At 39.6% G+C, this 21653-nt stretch overlaps 1 protein-coding gene across 1 annotated transcript in view; it reads right to left on the bottom strand.

The window, feature by feature from the left end:
* Positions 1-21653, bottom strand: part of lrp1bb (low density lipoprotein receptor-related protein 1Bb) — a 426184-nt gene that overhangs the window by 106777 nt on the left and 297754 nt on the right. Inside the window, exons 34-42 of the mRNA XM_034694098.1 lie at positions 18481-18630; positions 8971-9111; positions 8751-8876; positions 8435-8566; positions 3892-4026; positions 3546-3675; positions 1108-1234; positions 795-946; positions 79-203 (exon numbers count right to left, since the gene is read on the bottom strand). Coding sequence (XP_034549989.1) covers positions 79-203; positions 795-946; positions 1108-1234; positions 3546-3675; positions 3892-4026; positions 8435-8566; positions 8751-8876; positions 8971-9111; positions 18481-18630 — 1218 coding nt within the window. The remainder of the gene's footprint in view (positions 1-78; positions 204-794; positions 947-1107; positions 1235-3545; positions 3676-3891; positions 4027-8434; positions 8567-8750; positions 8877-8970; positions 9112-18480; positions 18631-21653) is intronic.

The raw sequence follows: 21653 nt of genomic DNA, 5'->3' as shown, positions 1-21653 counted from the left end.
TTTATGAAAGATCCTGGAATCACAAATAGTCAAAGGTCATTTTGTGTATCAACAACATTGTGAAGGTGACACTGCTACCTTTTTCTCTGCCTCTGTTGAAGACTGTCACGTCCTTCAAATTCACCCCCAGGCCGCTCCTCATGGTCACAGCCTCACTGGTGTCGGTCTTGAAGCCACGTCGAATCGAACCATTGGAATGAGCCCTGAAGTACCCCCAGAGAAAAGTAGAAAAAATTAGTATTGTGGGTTTTAGAGAAAGCAGCATCCTAACTCTTCACCGGGAAAGGGTGTTGATGCACTCAGACAGATATTGAGAGAGATGCAGACAGATTAGTTTTAAGGACAGTTGTAAATCAAAAGCAGAGACTGATGTCACACAGTGCTTATGTGCTTTTCCAGATGTTAGAGATAAAAGTTGTTTAACAGGAACTGCTTTTTTTCTTCTTCGGGGGAAAATGAAATGATTGATCTTCAAGTAATGCAAATTATATTTTTCTGCATACACGACAGACAGGTGACGGGTACAATGCATATAACTACAAACTTCATGATGTAAATAATGCATGATTAAATCAAACTGTTCATCTGATTTCACAGAAGGGTGAGGATGGATTTCCCTTGCTGATAACGCTGAACTCTGCCTTGGAAATTCAATATAAATAAGCAGTGACCCTCACTGTGAGGAATTGCTGTTCTTAATATTTTCCTATGAGACATTTGAAGGCAAGGGTTATTATGAGGTTATGATTACAGGCTCTGCAGACCGGTGCATGTGTGTGAAAATAATAAATTACCTGTCAGACCAGTAGATGTAAGGCCCGAACACAGCCACTGAGAACAGGTCTACGTTGGCCACTGACAGTACAATCTCCCGGCTCTCACCTGTCTCAAGGTTGATCCTCTCGATCTTATCCGTGCGCGAGTCGCACCAGTATAATGTATTTTCCTGCAAGGTAATTCAAAAAAATGCATATCACTAACCCGACCTCTTCGGGAAAATCATATTTCAGCCACAAAAGAGATGAGATAGGAAGTACAGTGTGTAGGAATGGAGCAGAAGAAGAAGAGGTTTTGTGATGGTGTTTGTGCTAATGTGTGCAACTGTACCTCATAGTCGATGGAGATTCCATTTGGCCACATGATGCCGGAGTTGACCAAGGTAACTTGGTCTGATCCATCCAGACGTGATCGGCCAATACAGGGGTTCTGCCCCCATTCAGTCCAAAAGAGATACCTGGCAAGCATGACAGTTTAACATGAAGAACTGGGCTTTATAAAGCTGCTTTAACTACTATAATTAAACAACAACAACAACAACAACAACAACAACAATAATAATAATAATAATAATAATAATAATAATAATAATAATAATATGAAATATATTAACAAAATAATCCTTCCTGTTTTATTATTGCTAAAAAAATGAAACTAAAGTTGGACTGCTGATAAATTGGTTGCACTTCATTCAAGGGAAATCAAGTTCTCCTTTAAACAAGACCACTCACATTTCTAAACCTTTTACATGTTGCTTTCACAATCCAAGTACACTGCCTGGCAAAAAAAAACAAGTCGCCACCTGGATTTAACATAGCAAGTAGGTAAGAGCCTTCCATTGTATAATTACTGCAGTGATGAAGATGTTTCAGCTACCAACAATTTTTTTAAACCAAGCCGGTGAGTAGCTTCTCATTTCTTAAACAACCATGTCAGAAGACATACAGTATCCTGTGGTCATGGAAAGGATGTTAATCTGTTTCAGAAGGGTCAAATTATTGGTCTGCATCGAGCAAAGTAAAAAACTAAGGAGATTTACTAGGAAGCATAAAGATTAGACTCTGAAGCAATGGAAGAAGGTCATGTGGCCTGAGGAGTCCAGAGTGATGGGCGAATCAGGGTAAGAAGAGATGTGGATGAAGCGATGGAATCATCATGCCTCGGGCTCGGCGATAATTCAATAACGATAATTATCGTGACAGATATTTCTCAATATAAATATTTACAAATGTTTGATACAAATAATGATATATTTAAACCTGTAATATCACCGCCCAACCACTGGAAAGGGAGGGGGCGCTACTGTGCCTTAAACAGTAGTTGCCACCCAATGATAGGCAGACGAAGAAGACAGCACTGAACAGCCAATCATGTCGCAGGGTAAGAAGTAGACAGGGCTTGAAGACGTTCAGAGCGGAATGTAAACAGCTGAAACAAGCGACAGCGACACTGAAGAAAACTCAAAACCTAGCAGCTCATAGCAGAGTCGTTAGTCTGACACTGTGTCGACTCTGTGTTAACTATTAACTTCATACACTTCATTAAATATATTTTCAGGATGTGGGTAAAGGAAGAGCACAGAGACAACTTCTGCTGTGAACATGTTTAATGTCCACCTCATCGTGAATAGCAGTGTTGCATTCACTGCACTGTGGGAAAAAATATCACTCCCCCTGTAACCCTTAGCAATCTTAAAGGGGAGCGCACTACTCAAAACAATACTCTATAAACTGATACACAGAACACAATTAGATATATCTTTGTTGTAAATTTAGATTAAATCACCTCAGCCTGAGAAAAATACGAATCTACAAACTAAAACTTCACAAAGGTCTCATCTTACACAAAAGACCTGCTTCCTGTTAGAACTGTCAAAAAGGATGGATTCAAGAAGCTTATCAGAAAACTAAATCCAGATACAAGCTAACAAACCTTCTGGTTTCTTCTACTTCCACTCAGGACCAAAAAGTCTGACTTTAAATTTCAATGAAATAATGATTCAATAATTATCAATATTGACTGATATGACAATTTTTATCATGATAACATATTTTTCAATATCGCTTAGCACTACTAGTGCCTACCATACAAGCCTTTTGGGGCAGTGTTATGATCTGTGGTTGCTGCAGTTAGTTAGGTCTAGGTTCAGGTTCAGGTTCAGGTTCAGCAACGTTATGCTCCCAAAGAATGAGGTCCGCTGACTGTCTGAATATACTGAATGAGCAGGTCTTTCCATCTATCGAGTTTTTCTTCCCTGATGGCGCGGGCATATTCCAAGATGGCCAGGATTCATTAGGCTCACATTGTGAATGAGATGTACAGAGAGCATTATGCATCGTTTTCACACATGGATTGGCCAACAAAAAGTCCAGAGCTCAGCCCCATTGAGAATTTTTGGGATGTGCTGGAGAAGACTTTGCGCAGCCGTCCGACTCTCCCATCATCAAACAAGATCTTGGGGAAAAATAAAGCAACTCTGGATGCAAGTAAATGTTGTGAAATTGCAGAAGCTTATCGAAACAACGCCACCGCGAATGCGTGCCATACTCAAAGCTAAAGACGATCCAACGGAATATTAGAGTGTGCAATTTTTTTGGGACAGGCAGTGTATTTTTTAAGTGTATTTTCCAAATGTTGCAAACCCATTTACTTGCTACCCATCACTCAAGTTTTTCAAGGTACACGTTAGCTTAGCCTCTCTTTAAAGGACATGCTTAATGAAAACACTGAAAGCACAAACATGAGAGCACAAAGAATCCATGGCCTACCCTTTCTGTGGATGTACTGCAATGGCCCTGGGCTGATCAAGCCCATCAGATATGACCACAGAGCGGTATGCACCATTTAGACGGGAGATTTCTATTAGATTGAAACCATGGTCTGTCCAATACAGATTTCCTGTGTAGAAAAAAAGGCAATAACAAGGTGTGTAAATATAGCAGAGGTTTATTTGTCCTTCAGGGCACAAAAGATCACATCATGAACACATATACTGTAGGCAATATATCCAACACATTTACCAGGAGGATACCAAACAGTGGCTCAATGTTTTTTTTTTTTTCTTTTGCCATTTTAAGGCAAATCAAACCCCTTTAATAATGTCACGATACTCACCAGCGATCCAGTCCACAGCAATGCCTTCCACCCGGCTGATGCCAGTTGTAATGACATCCTCCCTCCAGGTCTGATCACGCTTGGCCCTGGATATTCTGTTGAGGCCCATGTCTGTCCAGTACACGGTATCATTTCCTGCAAGACACACAAAACAGTTAATGACAAGAGAAAATGTGATGATGAATGCAGCTGCCGCGATAGTATTTACGCCCTCAAACAAAGCAGCTCATGAAACCGCTTTTTACTGCACTACGGACCATTTCACCAAATGTTGTGTGGGACTATAAAGTATGATGGCGGAAATACCCACACAGTTCATCCGCAGCTCTTTGTTGACATTCAGTGCCTGAACAGGAAAGGCAACTGTCGGCCAAATTTTACTGGGCAGTATATTGCCTCGTGCAAAAGACTGTGTGGATAAAACTGTTATAGACCCTTTCTGATTTAATAGCCATATTACAAAGGTATATAAAATAGTACATAATTTATTTATGGTGCAGTCTTCAAGTGCATCTTAGTGCATGCCTGTCAGCTTGGCTCTGTGCAGGTTGTTAGGAGGTTAGGTGGCGTTATGTTTATTTGCACTTTGTTGTCTCTGCTTCCTTCACACTCTGTTAAGACACAGCTCGCATAAGACAGAACACAGCTGCGGGGCTTTCATCTGTTCTGCTCTGGCAGCCTGGCTTCCGTAATGACATGTAAATGATCTGCGTGAGGTATCAGCTGCTGCTCTGGGATGGGCTTAGTAATGCATTTGCATGTTCACCTGCATAAAGCAATGAAGGGGAGGGCGATGGGCGATCCTGTTCCATACTCTGGCCATGTCTGATTTTGTCTTGAACTCAGCTTAATTACTTTTTTTTTTTGCTGAAGCTGTAGTCTCACATTAAGATTGCTATCAACCTTTGGAGTCACTCAAAAGGGAATCAGATTTCAGGATCTCTTGATAGTAAGATGGGAGGGATAAGGAGATACTATAATGGACTGACTCATGACAATTAATTGTTTAAAGAGCAACCCAACATGCTCAGGAAGGTACAGGACTTCTACTGTATGTGACTGTGACATAGTTACAGTGTGCATGTACACATCCTGCTGTGCAGACTACTACAAAATCATTTATCCAATGCCATGACTGATAGTTTGCAGATGACACTAATATGTTATCTTCTGGAAGGATTTGGAGTCAATTACTGATACTATAGTGTTTGAAATGGTCAAACATAAGACATGGTTTAATGGGAATAAATTATTCTTGAATTGGAAAAAAAACAAAAAGTACGATTTTTGGAACCAGAAAAAAGGACGATCAAATTTCCATGGTTGTAAATGGATGGCTGCAGAAGAAATACTCCTATCTAAAAAAATCCCTTTTTGAGAACCCCCTGAAACCTTTTGTTTTCTTGCAGAATTGTATTTGTTAAAGCTACCCAAAACATAATACACTGTTCTTGGACTATATATCTACATTATGTGTTAACAGTACAAACTAGTGTCTTGCAAAGTGTAGATAGAAGGTTTTTCCCCTATTTTCCTGGATTATTTTGCAGATAGGACCTTTAGCGCTTTGGCCATAATGTTGTTCATATTGAAAAAGTGTCTGAAGCTACATTTCTGGGAGTGATAATAGATGAAAACTGACTTGGAAGCCACATATAGATTACATAAATAGAAAACAGTGTGAATGTATTGGCATTTTGGAAAGGGCTAAGGACAATAGGATTCTGCTTCTCTTCACTTGTTCTTCCTTATTTCAGTTATTGAAGTACTGAAGTATGAGGCAACACTTACAGTATATGACTATTACCAAACAAAACCTTTGAATATGTTACAGAAAAAAGCAATCAAACTTATGAATAAGGCAAATGTTAGAGTACATATGACAATCTGACAGCTATAATGTGATGAAATTTACATATCTAGTTCACTTAAAAACATTTTTCGTTATGTTGAAAGCTAGAAACAGATTATTACCTGAAAACCTCCAAAAACTGTTTGTGGATACATTTTATGAGGAGGACCATGGATGGTAAAGTAATTCTAAAGGTCCATTTGCACGTACTGCTTTCTGGGTGATGCTTTAAAATGCTGCTCAAGTATTTTTTTGTTTAAAAGAATGTATAAAGATGAAGTAATGGGAAACTATGAACTAATTGAGTATATCTATGTTTGATTGTTTCAGTAAGAATTATAATTGTCGATAGTTCTGTGAAAAAAAAGATCAGAATCATTGAGTTAGCCATCTAATTTTGTGGTATTAAGATTAAATTTGTTATCAAAAAAGGGGCAGGTGTGAGATTTTTTTTTTTCCCGCTCTTGTTTGTTCATGGAACATGTATTTTAAGAGGATTTTTATCATTTATGTTGCATTGTCAAACACCTAAGAGAGCAAATACACTGATTATGAATGAATGAATAATACGGATTATATGAAATTAACAAGTGGAAAATCTGCCTGTTTTAACATCATGAAGGAGCAGTTGTCTAACTGTAACACTAGAGGAGATTTGAAATGGTAAACAATAGACAAAAATGTAAATTTCCCTGTATCTAACTGAAAATCATACAAATAAACATATGATGTAGTCCCTTTCACAACACAGGGGAGCTCTGCTGATATCTCTGCCACAGTTTTATTACAGGAAATGTTCAATCAGTTTTAGAAACCTTCTGTATAAATTTGCACTTCTCAGTCCCATTTTTTCGCAGACTAACAAAGGACAGTCATAGAATAAACATGGAATAACCATAACATGCAATTTGTATCTGCCGCTGCTTCTCGCTTTTCTGTAAATAAATCTGAAAATCTATACTTTAGCATCACATGGATACATTGAACATGGTTTTGTTTTCATTTGTGTGTGCAATTTCCTTCTGTCCTTTTTTTCCCTCTACCTAGCTGTTGTTATCATTCTTCAGTGGCAACCTATTACATATATGGAATGCTACAAGCCTATATTATATTCATAGCATTTGTTGTTGGAAATATATGTATGATTTTTATCAGGAACGTAGGGTGAAATGTATCAGGGATGCAGCACAGGCTTTGTGGATCATGTGTTAGCGTGCCTGTTAACTGTACTTTGTGTGATTGCATATCTGTAATTTCCTGAAAGACAATGGTTTCAGAGACATAACGTAATATTTCTATGCTGTTAGTGCTTCATCATTCTCTGTCTTGGGAAATTACTACTCTTTAATAACTCTCAAAAGAAACAGAACAGCCTTCAAGAAGCCAGAGGGTCAAATATTTTTCTGTCCCACTATATTGTTAAATCAAAAAGATGATCATATCTGTATGTAAGTATGATCATACAAGGTAAGAATAGGGTGCTTTGTATTGTGGTGCAAAGTGTCACATCACAATAAAGCCTGTGTTGGATAATAACACCATTTTAAAGACATCCTTAAACTGAAGAGCTTCAAAGGTTAAAAAAAAATAATGTTCCAAAGAACCAAAAGAAAACCCATTATTCTGTCTAGAGTCTTTAAGATCAATCTTTTATCATTAGTATGCATATATTTACCATTATTATTGGCACTTGAACCGTAACTGCATCTCTCTCTTTCTGCCTCCTCTATCTCGTTCCCAAATCCAACAGTCGCAGCAGATGTGTGTCTAACAAAAGTCTGGCTCTGCTCAAAGTTTCTGCCTGTGAAAGGACATTTATCCTTGCCACTGTAACTTGATTTGGCGCTACACAAATAAAGATTGATTGATTGATCTCTCTCTATCTTAATCTCCTCTATCCCTCTTTCCAACCCCAACTTGGACGAGCAGATGGCTGTTCAATATGAGTCTGGTTCTGCTCGAGGTTTCTGCCTGTTGAAGGACATTTTTCCTTGCTACTGTAATTTGCTAAATGCTCAAAGTGCATTTCAGTAGAGGCTCATGGTGGATGAAGACAGGTTAAGATTTAATCTTGAAATGGGAGGGAATTTGGATCTTTTCTGATCTTGATGTTGGTTCTTTGGAAATTATATGAACAAAGAGTATGTTCTAAACCTGCCTTCTTTGTTAAGCATCTTGAGATAATATTTGTTGGGATTTGGTGCTATGCAAATAAAGATTGCTTGATTGATAGAGAACTTTTAAAAACACAAGTAGAGCTGCTAAAACTTCAACATCAATCAATCAATCTTTATTTGTACAGCACCAACACACAACAAATGTTAACTCAAGACACTTTTACAAAACTAGCAGGTGTAGACCATACTCTATGTTAAATTATTAACAAAGACCCAACATCAAGACAGGACAAGATCCAGTCCCCTCTTACAGACAGGACTCAGTCTGATCTCATCTTAATCCACCATGAGCCTTGCACCTTGCAGTATTTAGCAAGTTACAGCAGCAAGGAAAAACTTTAACAGGCAGGAACCTGGAGCAGAACCAGACTCATGTTAGACAGCCCTCTGCCTCTACTGAGTTGGTGTTTGAAAGAGGGATAGAGGATATTAAAAAACTTGACTCTGAATAGTGTAAAGTCTGATAAAAATTGGACCTAGAATGAAAGGCAGCCTGTGCTGCATGATTACGTACCTGCATGAAAGTCAACCCCCACAGCAAAGAGGGTTCCTGTAATGGGCATGAGTGCTTCACTGATGTCATTCGGATCAAGAGCAACACCCCGGATTCCCTCATGAATGGAATACATGAGAAATGAGTCAACACCTGAAAATGGAAAAAAGCCTATTATACCAAAAGCATTTGTAGTTATGAAGGCATGTGGCTATAAGTGAATCACTTGCATGCATTCTCATGTTGCGTATTGAGAGCAGAACACTTTTAACACTGTTAAGTTGTTTTCATTAAAATGCTGATGGCATCCCAAGTGTGCATATTTTGGGAAACGTACCTTCACAAGACATGCGGTCGCTACGCAAGTTGTAGCCCACGGTGCAGGAGCAGCTACGGGTGTTCTCAGAAGTGGGGAAGCAGAGCTGTGAGCACCCTCCGTTGTTTATCTGGCATGGGTTTCTTCCTGAATGTTAAGCACAACAAGCAGAAGTGCAAGCAATAAAGCACCGGAGTGTGTGTTTCTGTGTTTTGGAGCTGTGAGATATGAATCTACTTACCTTTCTGACCCTCCCGGTCGTACACCTTCATATGAACCACTCCCCCCGTCTTGTTTCTCAGGACTGCAAGATTACGGCCATCTCTTTTGGTGACCGTCCCCAGCTGTGCCGATTCCTCATCTGCCCACCACAGTTTGCCTCCTGTAACCATCAGTTAAACTTCAATGGCGGGGCAAACTGCACATTTGATTGAAGTAATGCTGCAGTACTGTCTTATTCAGTTAGAAATAACTTCCAATCAAGTTGTGATGCAAACAAGCCAAATCAAAAACCAATTCCAAGTGTGAACGGTGTACTTCCGCCCTTCATTCTTATCAACTAAGCCTGGCTCTCTAATGTCATAAAGGCCCGTACTGATTTAGGCATTCTCTGTGATGATTTGAGATTAAAGATTGGGATCCCCTGCTCCCTGCTCTGCCCACCAGCTGATAAAGATGCATGACTTTTGCAGTCTCAAAGCATGTCTACTGTGATATCTCGAAAGGTTTTCCCACCAGGAAAGGTACTTCAATGGACTCCCCAAAATAGGGAGGGTGTGTTTTTTTAATTTCGTCTTTAGAGCACGCTAAAACTTTAAAAGATCCTGATGCAGAACATCCTGTCTTTGACAATAACTTTATAAAGACTACACTTAATAAGACTGTGTCCTATTTGAGTTAAATGCAAACACCTTGTCACCATTGATGTTGTGTTTTTGCATCCCTCCTGACAAACGAAGCGGTCTGTATAGCTCTGGCCAACAGCGAACCTTCCAGGCTTTAGCTGTGAAGTGTTGAGAGTATTTTGCATGTAAAGAGGCACATGGACAATAGGCTCCTGACCCCTGCACACTCATCACCACAACCAGCGTCACCACCACTATCCTTGAGCTTCAATGTCTGCCCTCAGCAGAAATCAGTGAGGCACAGTCCAGGCTCTTTGCCACAGACTCAACAAACGTGACTGGAACTCTCAATTTGAAAATCCCACTGAAGTGCAAAGTGCACAAAAAAAGTCAGGTGGCTCCACTCACATCAAAACAGACTCTCCACATGGGCTGAAGGTGGACCAAATTTTAGTCGATTTTCAAAGTGCCAGAATTGCCTAAAATTGCCATCACAATAGGGGAAGAGGAAAATAAGGAAAATCTTGAAAAAACATTAAAATTGATAAACTCTTCCGCAACATTAGCAACCACATATTGAACGGCACTGACACCGTCTTTTGTTTACGCCAATCCAACCTTTCCCAGCAGCTAGGGTGAATACAAAGTGGCAATAAAACTACTTAAAAATATGTAGTACACAAAAAAACCCTAAAAACTAAACAAGTATTATGTCTTATTTCTGGTTAAAAAAATTGCTTTCTATCAATCAATCAATCAATCAATCAATCAGTAAATCAATCATTATTTGTATAGCGCCAAATCACAACACACGTTATCTCAAGACGCTTTTACAAACAGAGCAGGTCTAGACCCATCTATCTTTAAATATTAACAGAGACCCAATATCAAGACCGAATAAGATCCAGTCCCTTCTTACTGACCGGTCTCAATCTTATCTCATCTTAATCCACCATGAGCATTGCACCTCACAGTATTTGGCTAGTTACAGCAGCAAGGAAAAACTTCCTTTAACAGGCAGAAACCTCAAGCAGAACCAGACTCATGTTAGACACACATCTGCCTCGACCATACTAGATTTGAACTAAGACTCTTAAAGCTGACAAGTCAATGTCAAATATTTATTTCAAGATATGCAAGACAAACATAAGGCCTGTGTTGCCTAATATGAGTAAGGAAATCTCCCAATGAGGTTGGACAAAGGTATCTGTCAAGTTTATTGAAATAAGAATAATGTCTTAAACCAAGGATCTTACACAGTTTTTACCTATACAACAACTCGATCAGATTTTTTAATAAAACATTGTGAAATAAGACATTTCTCTGGACTTGTTAGGGGAAAGAGGCGTATATCAGATCTAGTTAGCCATTTTATTAGGACAAAAACATTTTTTTAGTTTTGAGTAGTTGCAATAAGATCAGTTTTTTGTAATGATTTCAGGTAAAGAAGCAAAATAATGTCATTTACAAATAAAACCAACCAAATTGTGTAGCGTTTTGTTTCCAACACCAGCTGTCTCAGAGGTGAGATGCATTTTATCTATCCGCTTCTTAAAGATACAGAAACAATCCCAACTTCCATTAACAGCTTCAGGCTCAATGTTCTCCCAAAGGGGAACGTTAAACTGGTTTCTACAAATCAGACACATTCCCATAAGCGAGAACGACAGTCTACACGCAGTTTACAAAACATTTGACCCTGGAGGGCATGCTAGCGCAGATTAGCTTTGTACCCAGTGTTAATTTAATGCCATTGGGACCGCTGGCTAGCTGTGATTGCTTGCTCGTGGCACATCATATTCAATTTCCACCTCAACCGTTGGTTAGATTCCAGGCACCAGGGCTGATGGATCACCCACATCTTCTAAATAGAAGCCCTCACCTTTCTCTCTAACCGTTCTAATAATTACAGAGCCCTAGGACCTGTGTGGATCGACCCCATGTCACTGACAGTGCCTTCATTACATATTTCCAACAGCAGCATGAACAATCACTAAGGCATGCTCACAAATTGAAACAGTAAAACGAAGCACACCCTGTTTCCTCTGGCACACTACAGCATGCTGAGGAATATATTGTCACTTTGATCGATAACATTCATAATTAATTTTTCCGGTCAATAACTGAAAGAATGTATCATCACACTTTCATGAAAAAATGTGACATTTAATTCCTCATCAGTCAGTTCCATAAAGCTAGCACTGAACAAAAGATGAATAATACCATTGTGAGATTAACACTTTTTGATTAATTGAGTGATAGACTTAATCAACACTGAAGACAGAGCCCCAAGTTGCATAAATACGCTTGATTAAACTTAACCTATTTTCTTAGCAAAGCTGATTGCATATTTATAATTATATAATATAATTTATCAGCAACGCCATATTGTGGGGGTGGCAAGAGCAGCAGAGGAAAAGAAACATGAGGATGCTTTCTTCTGCAAGCATGCTCAGCTGACCCGATGTGGTTAACAAAGACATCTCTGTAAAGTTTAAAACTGAATTTGTTATCAATAACAACCAACAAGTGCGCTCACCAAATTCAAAAAAAGTGATCTCTGACACGCAGGAAATTAAGTAATGCACTTTGCTCAGCAAAAGCATTTTTAGTAAACAAGTTTTAGTGTCAAATTGGTACAAGTACTTTTTATGGTACATGTAAATCAAACAAATGGGGACCTACTATAATAATTCGGACTGTCAAAAGCACATGGTGCAAAGTGATTTAGGGCGTGGTCGACCACCTTCTGATGGTAGAGTGGTGCACAATCTTTGCACAATGTAAGGAGCAGAGGCTGATATGGTCTCTTGTAGATGTTTAGATGTTTTGGGCATGACTTAAATCAAGCCAAATATCACTCCCCCATCACTTACTTTAACTCTCCCTTTCCCATTAAAGATACTGATCATAGACCCTTCTGGAGTCCCAGAGCTTCCTTGTCTCCTAGGTTCCTCCAGCTCCTACTACTACTACCTGTCTCATCACTATCATCCCCCCCTCTCTCTCTTCTCTATCCCTCTTTTCAACCCCAACTCAGTCTCAACAGATGTGTGTCTAACATGAGTCTGGTTCTGCTCGAGGTTTCTGCCTGTTAAAGTTTTTCCTTGCTGCTGTCATTAGCTAAATATTGCAAGGTGCAATTCTCATGGTGGGTTAAGATGAGATCAGACTGAGTCCTGTCAGTAAGAGGGGACTAGATCATATCCTGTCTTGGTGTTGGGTCTTTGTTAATAATTTAACATAGAGTACGGTCTAGACCTGCTCTGTTTGTAAAAGCCTATAGAGATAACGTTTGTTGTGATTTGGCGCTATACAAATAAAGATTGATTGATTGATGTTTAAACATTGTTGGTGCTAATGGAAAATTGCAATGACATTTGTGCTACATGCCACTTTGTATAAGATAGAGCCACTAGTAAAGTTGTCTGTTAAAACTAGAGTTTCCCCCATCTTTGAACTATTGTCAGCTGAATCAGTCACTGATTAATACAAAGCTTCAACCATTGATTTGTTTGTCTTCAGTCAAGTGCCAAAAAAACCTCCTGTGTCAGCATTCATAATTGTTTGACCTATAAGATGCCATCATTCGAGGACAAGCCCGCTGCTGATGATCTGGCTCATTGTTAATGCTACATAGAGAAGGGCCATTTAGTCAAGTTTGTATGGCCTTGCTTCTTGAGTTTCTGTGCACAATGATGGAACTAAAACAACATAAGTGCAGATTGAACAGCACAAACATGAGTTCATTTAAGGTCTGCTCCACTATATTTCTTTTGATTGTTCTTTTTCGTGATAGAGCTGCCTCCCAGATCTTGTGTTTCGACAATTTATAAGTTTTAAGATCTCATTATCTGACTTCTTCAAAACTATTTCAATCCTGCATGAGTCAAGTAATGTAAACACATACATACACTCTTCTATTATCCTCTATGAAAAAGTAATTCAATGAAATGAGAAAAAGTCACTGTTGAAAGACTGTGAAATTGCTCTATTTAACAGAGTGCAATAATAATATGGTACAAGGCTGTTCATTCTACCATTCAAAACAATCCCCTCAACATAACAAAATGTCATTAATTGTGATTGATGGAGGCTTGCAAACATAATTTCACTGTTTCGCTGTACCTGCTACTACGCAGGAACCAAGCCATTAGTCTTTGTCACCTTGAGTTCTATCTCCCATTCGTGAAAGGCAATAATGTAGTCTCTATCGTTCATATAGAAGAAAGCTCTCCGTAGTCAAAGTCTTGAGAAATGCGTGTTACCACAATAAGAGATGGCTCGTGTTGCAGGATGGCAACAGCTCAAAACAGCAGACTTTTGTACTTGCAACTACCGTGTTCTCCTGTAAAACTCTAATTAATACTCTCGGCACATGCTGATAAAATAGCAGCCACACAGCAATCCAAGTCCAGCAGTGATTAATAACGTGCTTCACCAATACAAAGTATCACCCTGACAACACTCTGGATTTTATTTTTCATTAAAAAATGAAAGTTTCACTTTGTTACAGGGACACAACACAGAACACACAAACAACCACGTAACCAACCATGCTCTGTTAACTATGTTTGCTTCCTTCTCATTACCAGTCTTGGCAAGGGAAAGGATTTGCATAGCTCACTGGGAAGCCTCCCAAATAGTCAAGATTGTCGCAGTGCGGAGTGAGACCAATTCAAATTCTGATTCAAATGTATAGTTTAAAAAAGGAGAGGCCATTGAAACCTCAATTTCCGCGTATTTAGCTTGTTATTAGACCATGAATAAGGTTTTATTGTGTGTATTACAGCATGTGTGATTGGTTGCCTGTATGCATATTCCTGCTTCATGTGGCTTTAACGTGCAACAGCTTTGTTTTTGTCTGCTCAAAGCATCATTAAATATTCATCTTTTTCCTATTGTAAGCCACGGTTTTAAGTATTGCTAATCCACCAAAGGCACATTTGCATTTTATGGAAATCATTGAGGTAAAAAAGAATTCAGTGTAAAAACAGGTGATTTTCAATCTTGACCCAATATATTGGTTACATCCAACAGTGTTATCTTTTCCTATGATACTGTCCTCTATTCCAACTTGTATACATTAAATCTTAACAAAAGTGACACTGACGTATGTTGTATTTTTAATGCTACAAAATTAGCAACTGAATATCTTCATTCTTCATTAGTTCAATTCCAACTACATAAATAGAAGTGAGAACTGTACTCAAGCAGAACAAATGAGATGTGGTTCACATAGCCTACTCTATGTAAATGACTTATCCATAGAGCCTCAGAATGAACACTGCAGTGATTATTTCGTTAACAAAATTATGACGATAAATGTTCGTCAACGACTCATTTTTTCATGACGAAAACAAGACTATGACGAGTTAAAGTGCATCACTGATAATAAAAACTCTGCTGAACAGATGTTTTGATTTTGTTAACGAGACGATGATGAGAAGAAAACTTTAGTGGCCAACCACCGGACATTAAGAATCCATGTTTCCCCCGCCGTGCGTCTAATCTTTAGAGATAAAAGTGATGACTTCCTGTGACAGGCTGAGTGATTATTATCAGAGGGGCTCAGTGTTAGCTTGGTCTCTACCTGCAGCAGGAGTGCTTTATGAACCAGCTCTCCTCACCTCCATGCATCTGTCTCATCTTCATTTAGGATTTTTACCCCCAGTGTGCGTTAGTGACAAAGACACAACCGGGGGATGTCTGTTTGAGGCGGCAGTAGCTCAGTCCATAGGGACTTGGCTTGGGAACCGAAGGGTCGCCGGTTCGAGTCCCAGTATGGACGAAGTTTGGCAAGTGGACTGGCGGCTGGAGGGGTGCTGGTTCACCTGCCTGGGCACTGCCGAGGTGCCCTTGAGCAAGGCACCGAACCCCCAACTGCTCGGGGTGCGCTGGTTGACGGCAGTATCCTCACTGACATCTCTCCCTAAGCATGTCCACTGCATGTGTGTGCATTTGTATGTATATACCAAAAAAACTGTATGTGTAGCATGCCCAAAATAGCATGAGTGTAAAAATTGAATTTCCCCCCTGGGGATCAATAAAGTACCTTTCTCTTCTTCTTAATATATGATGTTTGACATTTTTGCTGCCATTACCGTATATAGCTCCGTGTCTAGAGCTTGATTTAATCCAGTTTGGTGATACATCAGACACATTTAATAAGTTTGGATCAACTCCTAGTTGAAAGATGCAGATGCATTTCAGAGTGCCGTGAACTAACTGTCCAGTGCGCCTGTCACTGCAGGTACATTCAGGGACCGTCATAAATGTGCAATACAGCCCTTTAAATGTGGCTTAAACTAGACTAAAATGTTTTGAGTTTCTGTCAACTAAAACTAGACTAAAACTATGAAGGGCTGAAAAGTCTAAAATGTGACTAAAACTATAAAGGGCTGAAAAGTCTAAAATGTTACTAAAACTATAAAGGGCTGAAAAGTCTAAAATGTTACTAAAACTATAAAGGGCTGAAAATATTAAAATGTGACTAAAACTATAAAGGGCTGAAAATATTAAAATGTGACTAAAACTAACAGGCATTTTCGTCTAAAGACTAAGACTAAATCTAAAATAGCTGCCAAAATTAACACTGGAAACCCTTATCTTGTGTGAAAATATTCTGTTCTTTGAGCATCATTTCAACACACTGAAAGATAAATCCCAGGGAGAATTGATTGTGGTTGCTAATCGCACCACAATTTGAATATACATTTCTGTGCTAATAGAGGTCCAGAGCAAACACACCTAAAGGTTTAGAGCTCTGTGCAGTTTACTTGTTTTAGGTCTGACTGTGGAGATGAGCCAGCAGTATCTCCACTCACTGGGGTGCAGAGCTGTGCTGTGCGCTCTTAAGCCTGTTTAATGCGTCTGCGTCGACCCTAAGCAGCAGTGGTCAACGCAGACGTGAACACTACATACTCATGCATCGATGTGTCTGTGTCAAGTAGCAATACTCAGCCGAAACACTGCCTGAGACCAGCCTGTCTCCAGACCCCGCTATGTTCTCTGTTTACTTTTTAACAGTGATTCAGAGCGATGTTAATTTAGAGCAGATGCATGTTGCTGTTTATCATACAGCAGTGACTACAGGGAAGAATGAAACACTCGGCACACTGTCGATTCGACGGAGAAGTATAAGTCAGGCTTTATCCTGACCAAGCTCAACTCTACACAGATGATGACTTGAATAAAGAGAGGACACTTTTACCAGTGTATTGTGCAGTTAAATGGTAAATGGACTGGTACTTATGTAGCGCTTTTCTAGTCTTCCTGACCACTCAAAGCACTTTTCAGTCGCACTACATTCACACACTGATGGCAGAGGCTGCTATGTGAAGAACCCATCAGTATTGACTTATCTCATTTAAACACATTCACACATCGCTGACGTACAGCGGGACTAATTTGGGGTTCAGTGTCTTGCCCAAGGACACTTCGGCATGTGAGTGCAGGAGCTGGGATCGAACGGCCAACCTTCCGAATGAGAGACGAGCAACTCTACCCACTGAGACACAGCTGCCACATTCATGGAAGATTTGATAAAAGAAATCAACATTCATCTCAAAGCAAGAATCAGCAAGAACTGAGTTCAGAGTGGGAAAGAACAGGAAAACAATCTCCACATTCGTAGACCAAGTGTGCAAGTTCATGAGGGGTTGAGTCTCAGACAGACCCAGACTGATTTCAACCCAGAATATGATAACAATTATCATTTCAAAGAAGTATGAACAGATTTTGTGTACAGAAGTATTCTTTTCAGGCCATTCTGAGGTGGAATCATCATTATCATTGAGAAAGTTTGACATTACTTGTAAACAGTGTGTCGCAGTAACCACCAGCTCTCAGGAGACTGTAATAATTTCACTCTAAACTGCGTGTGGCTGTTAACACTGATGTTTGTGGATTAGACGTTTTTCGCAATGAGGCTCAATCTCATAGAAGGGAGTCGATTTTGCCTCAAAATGAATGTGTAATGGCTCATTTAAATGTATGCAAACAACACCACTGCACAGAGACGGTGTTTGCTCTGCAGCACAGTTTAGGGAGCATTTAACTCTTGGTGTGCGTTTTCTAAATTAGATGGCTCATCTGCAAAAGCCTTGAGAAATCTTTTTGTGACTCAGCCCCAAAGAGAAATCCCTGCTTTGACTGTACAGAAGTAAGAACGAATCGGTAACAACAGTTTTGGACTTTGGGGATGTTGTGCATAATAGCCCCTGTCTCACCATTGACGTCACCAGTCAGTGTCTTTCATTCAAAGCTAATGTCTCTAACTATGGATTCTTCACTGCATCTTTACAGAGTGGTTTCCTGGCTGGGTTTTAGCTTCAATTAGTGTCTTTAAGGAATTATTTTAGCCTTTATAAGCATTGCTGTGGTTTTAATGGTTGCTGAATTGTTTCTATTAACTATCTCACATTTTCAATCATTGCACACAAGAAAGCCTCCTGAATGGGCTTGCTCAATAAAATATATCTTGTACATATGAGGGGCAAAGGAAAGGCATGAACCAAAGGCTGTGAGCCTAACACTGTTGCTATGTGACCTATATTTCTTGACTGATTGCACTGCATATTGTCTTATTTGTGGGAATGTCTATTCAAATGTATGAACAGATAATTGCTATGACACATCAGACAAAAGAATCAACCCATAATGAACATCCACCTCCCATTCTTATAGTGAAAGAAGTGAGAAAATAAATCATCAATCACTGCTTCACAGTGAATTAATTATCTAATGCCCCTGCTACTTCACGCAAAGTGAAGCACAACTGTTGCGAGGGCTGAATAAATAGCTTCATTCTGCAACCACTTAACTGGTTAAACACGTAATCCCTCCACACTCTCTGACTAATCCCACAATGGCAATCTGATGCACTTGTGACAACCTCTACTCACCCATCACGGCCAGAGCTGTGCCTTTGACTAACTCCCTCTTTAGAGTCTCCAGCACTTCCAGACCGCTGCCATCCAGATTGCACCTGTTGATAGTGCTGTTGGCTGAGCTTATCCAGTACAGCTTGTTGGCAGTGAAGTCTATTGAGAGACCTAAGAGGGGGAGAAGTGAGGAGAGGACACCAGGTCAGCGTTCGTGCTACAATTCAACAGGATTTGAGACTTGACATTAAAACACGGCAGCTTTTTTTTACACCACTGCAACCATGATCAGAGACATAAGAGTGACAGAATAATGCAGCAAAAGAGTTGTAAAAGTAGAATACATTAGACATGCTAAAATGTGTCATTGTTATCAAATTCTTAGCATTTGAGAAAGAAGTAGAGGTTAAAAAAGAGAGCATTGCTGCAATCATATTAAATCCCATCAGTCATGGATTGCCATATACTTTCAAACCATTCCTACATTGAATATGTATTTTTGAATAGGTGCGTGAGACCATAAGTCCCTTTATTTTCCTGAAGCATTTACCCGTTTGCTTGATTGACGGCTGAACCGTTTATGTGTTTCCTGGCACACATTTGATAAGAGCTCCAGTTGGAATAAAACATTAACAAGAGTGCGACTGACTGCTTTTAGTTTCAGTTTCTGGCCAACACGTCTGTTTTTCATGGAGCGCCACTGTTAAAGGCGTTAACTGAAAGCTTTCAGTCGTTGTTCTCCTCTGACGAACTTGCTGTCTTCCCAGCCGTGCCCGACCATGTGTTGGATTTATGTCTGACAGATTCACAGTCACAATGCATCATTAATTTACGCTTGTCCCCAGGACTACCCCATAATCATAAATGAAGCCAGTGAAATATGGTGCGCATGGCTATCTGCACTGCTGACATGCTGGGGAATATGAAGAAATACAGTGAGGACAATAGAGCTGTTTGTGTGACAAAGGAGAGGGGTTGACCTTGAGCTGTGTCACGACGACTCTCAGAGATGAAGACTGTGAGAGATGCTTTTGCTAAATCAAGTAGAACTTGGTCGGTTAAGCATGAATCACACATGGGTAGGGTATAAACTTTAAAAAGAAAGACAGCATAGAAAAATTGGTCACACAACCTGTAGAAAGAAAGAAAAAATAAAGATGCTGGGAATATTCAGTGGCCCATGTAATTTTTGAATGCAGGAATTGAAAATTACAGCAACTAGTAAGTTAGATTATCTATCAATCAATCAATCAATCAATCAATCAATCAATCAATCAATCAATCAATCAATCAATCAATCTTTGTTTGTATTCTGCCAAATCACAACAAATGTTATCTCAAGATGCTTTTACAAACAGAGGAGGTCTAGACCACTCTATGTTAACTTAAAGGCCCTGGGAACCCAAATCAACAAAAACGTTCTACCTATGATATTTAAGACTATAAGTAAATACTAAAAACTATGTAAAAAATATTGGAACTCAACTTTGATCCATTTTTCCAATATGTTCAGTTACATTTTCCAACACGTTTTCACACTGGGTTTTAAGGGGGCTGGTTTAACCTGATATTTATTACGTAATAAAAATCCAACCAATCAGAAATGAAACACTGAATTTGGGGAAATTTTGGGACGCAGCTGAGTTGAGCTGCGGCTGAGTGACTAAAGCAGTCCCGCACGTGCTCGACTCATTTCCCCAAGACCAGTTCACTAACTATCCCAAGTACTGGTTTACTAACTTTCCACAGGACCGGTTCAGTAACTATCCCCAGGACCAGTTCAATAACTATCCCCAGAACCGGTTCAATAACTATCCCCAGGACTGGTTCACTGACTTTCCCCAGGAAAGGTTCACTAACTTTCCCAAGGAACGGTTCACTAACTTTCCCCGGGACAGTTTTACTAACTTTCCCCAGGACAGCTCAGAGTTTAGACAGACAGCTCCGTCTGACACCCGGAGCCGAGCTCCTCTGCGTGCACGTACTACACTTTAGCCTCCTCTGCTCCAGGCGTCCCATGGTCCTGATGCCCCGGAGACTACGGAGTGATAAAAGTAATAAATGATAGAAGTTCTGATTCTGAAGTATTTTGTGACTCAGCACTCAGAGACCATTGTTAATGAATAATTTCCAGATTCTGGAGTTTTGATGTCATAAGATTCAGAGTCAGACGGCTCAAACATGCAGGCTGTGAACTCTCTCTTGACCTGTCAATCAAAGAGTTAGGCCACGCCCACACAGTCCTGAGAAATGCAGTTCAGAGTTTTTTCATAGTTGTTGATGTTTATTTTCACTCAGATTTTTGTTGAAGCTTGACTACACATTTCATTTGGATATTCTATGTGAATTTTAAATATTCCACTAACGTTTCCTGATGTTTTAAGAACTAAAAAATCTTCACCTTGAAAGGTGTTTTCCAAAACCTCAGTTTTTCGTGATCTAAAACTCTGTTTACACATGGACGAAAGGCGAAAGGGCAGAGAAAAAACTGATTTAAAAAAAATCCACATATGTTTGGATGAGGTCTTAACCTGTCAGTGCATGGTATGGGAACCGGAAGGTGTCCTGTTCATTTGCCCAAAATTAACACACAAACTTGTTGCTACAGAGGTGGCAGTAACCTCCTGGGCACTGCAGAGATACCATTGAGCAAGGCATCAGTATGCTTACTCTGACAGCTCTCCATGTGTGCATGTCTGTTTCCCTAGCCTCTGTGTGTATATGCTGTTCAACACCAGAGTGCAAAAATGCAGTTTCCCCTTCTAAAGTAAGCCCTTCTCCTCTAATGTTTGCTGTATCTCTTTCAGACAAAACAAAACAAAGAAATAATAACATGTATGGGATTTACCTCAAACCTTTCACACTGCACATGCCCATGCCGCCCTTTGTGAATGAGTAGCAGCGGAAAAATTGGCTTTCCCCAAAGCTTAAAAATACACTTTGATGTGAGAGGTTCCATTATATCATTATGGAAACCAGGCACAGTGATAATTGGAAAGTTGTTGAAAATTGTATGACTTTTCATATAACTCTATCCATGCTTCACTTTGATGGCCCTCAGTGGCATATTAGTCAGATATTAGAGTAGAACATTATATGCAGAATAATATAGTCTTAACTTGATCTACATTAAAAGTGTCCTGAGATTACTTTTGATCAACACAGAATACACTGACTTAGATAAGTGTATGCCA

This window comes from Notolabrus celidotus, chromosome 10, assembly GCF_009762535.1.
Source record: "Notolabrus celidotus isolate fNotCel1 chromosome 10, fNotCel1.pri, whole genome shotgun sequence".
NCBI lineage: Eukaryota > Metazoa > Chordata > Actinopteri > Labriformes > Labridae > Notolabrus > Notolabrus celidotus.
This window is presented reverse-complemented; position numbering and strand designations above follow the sequence as displayed.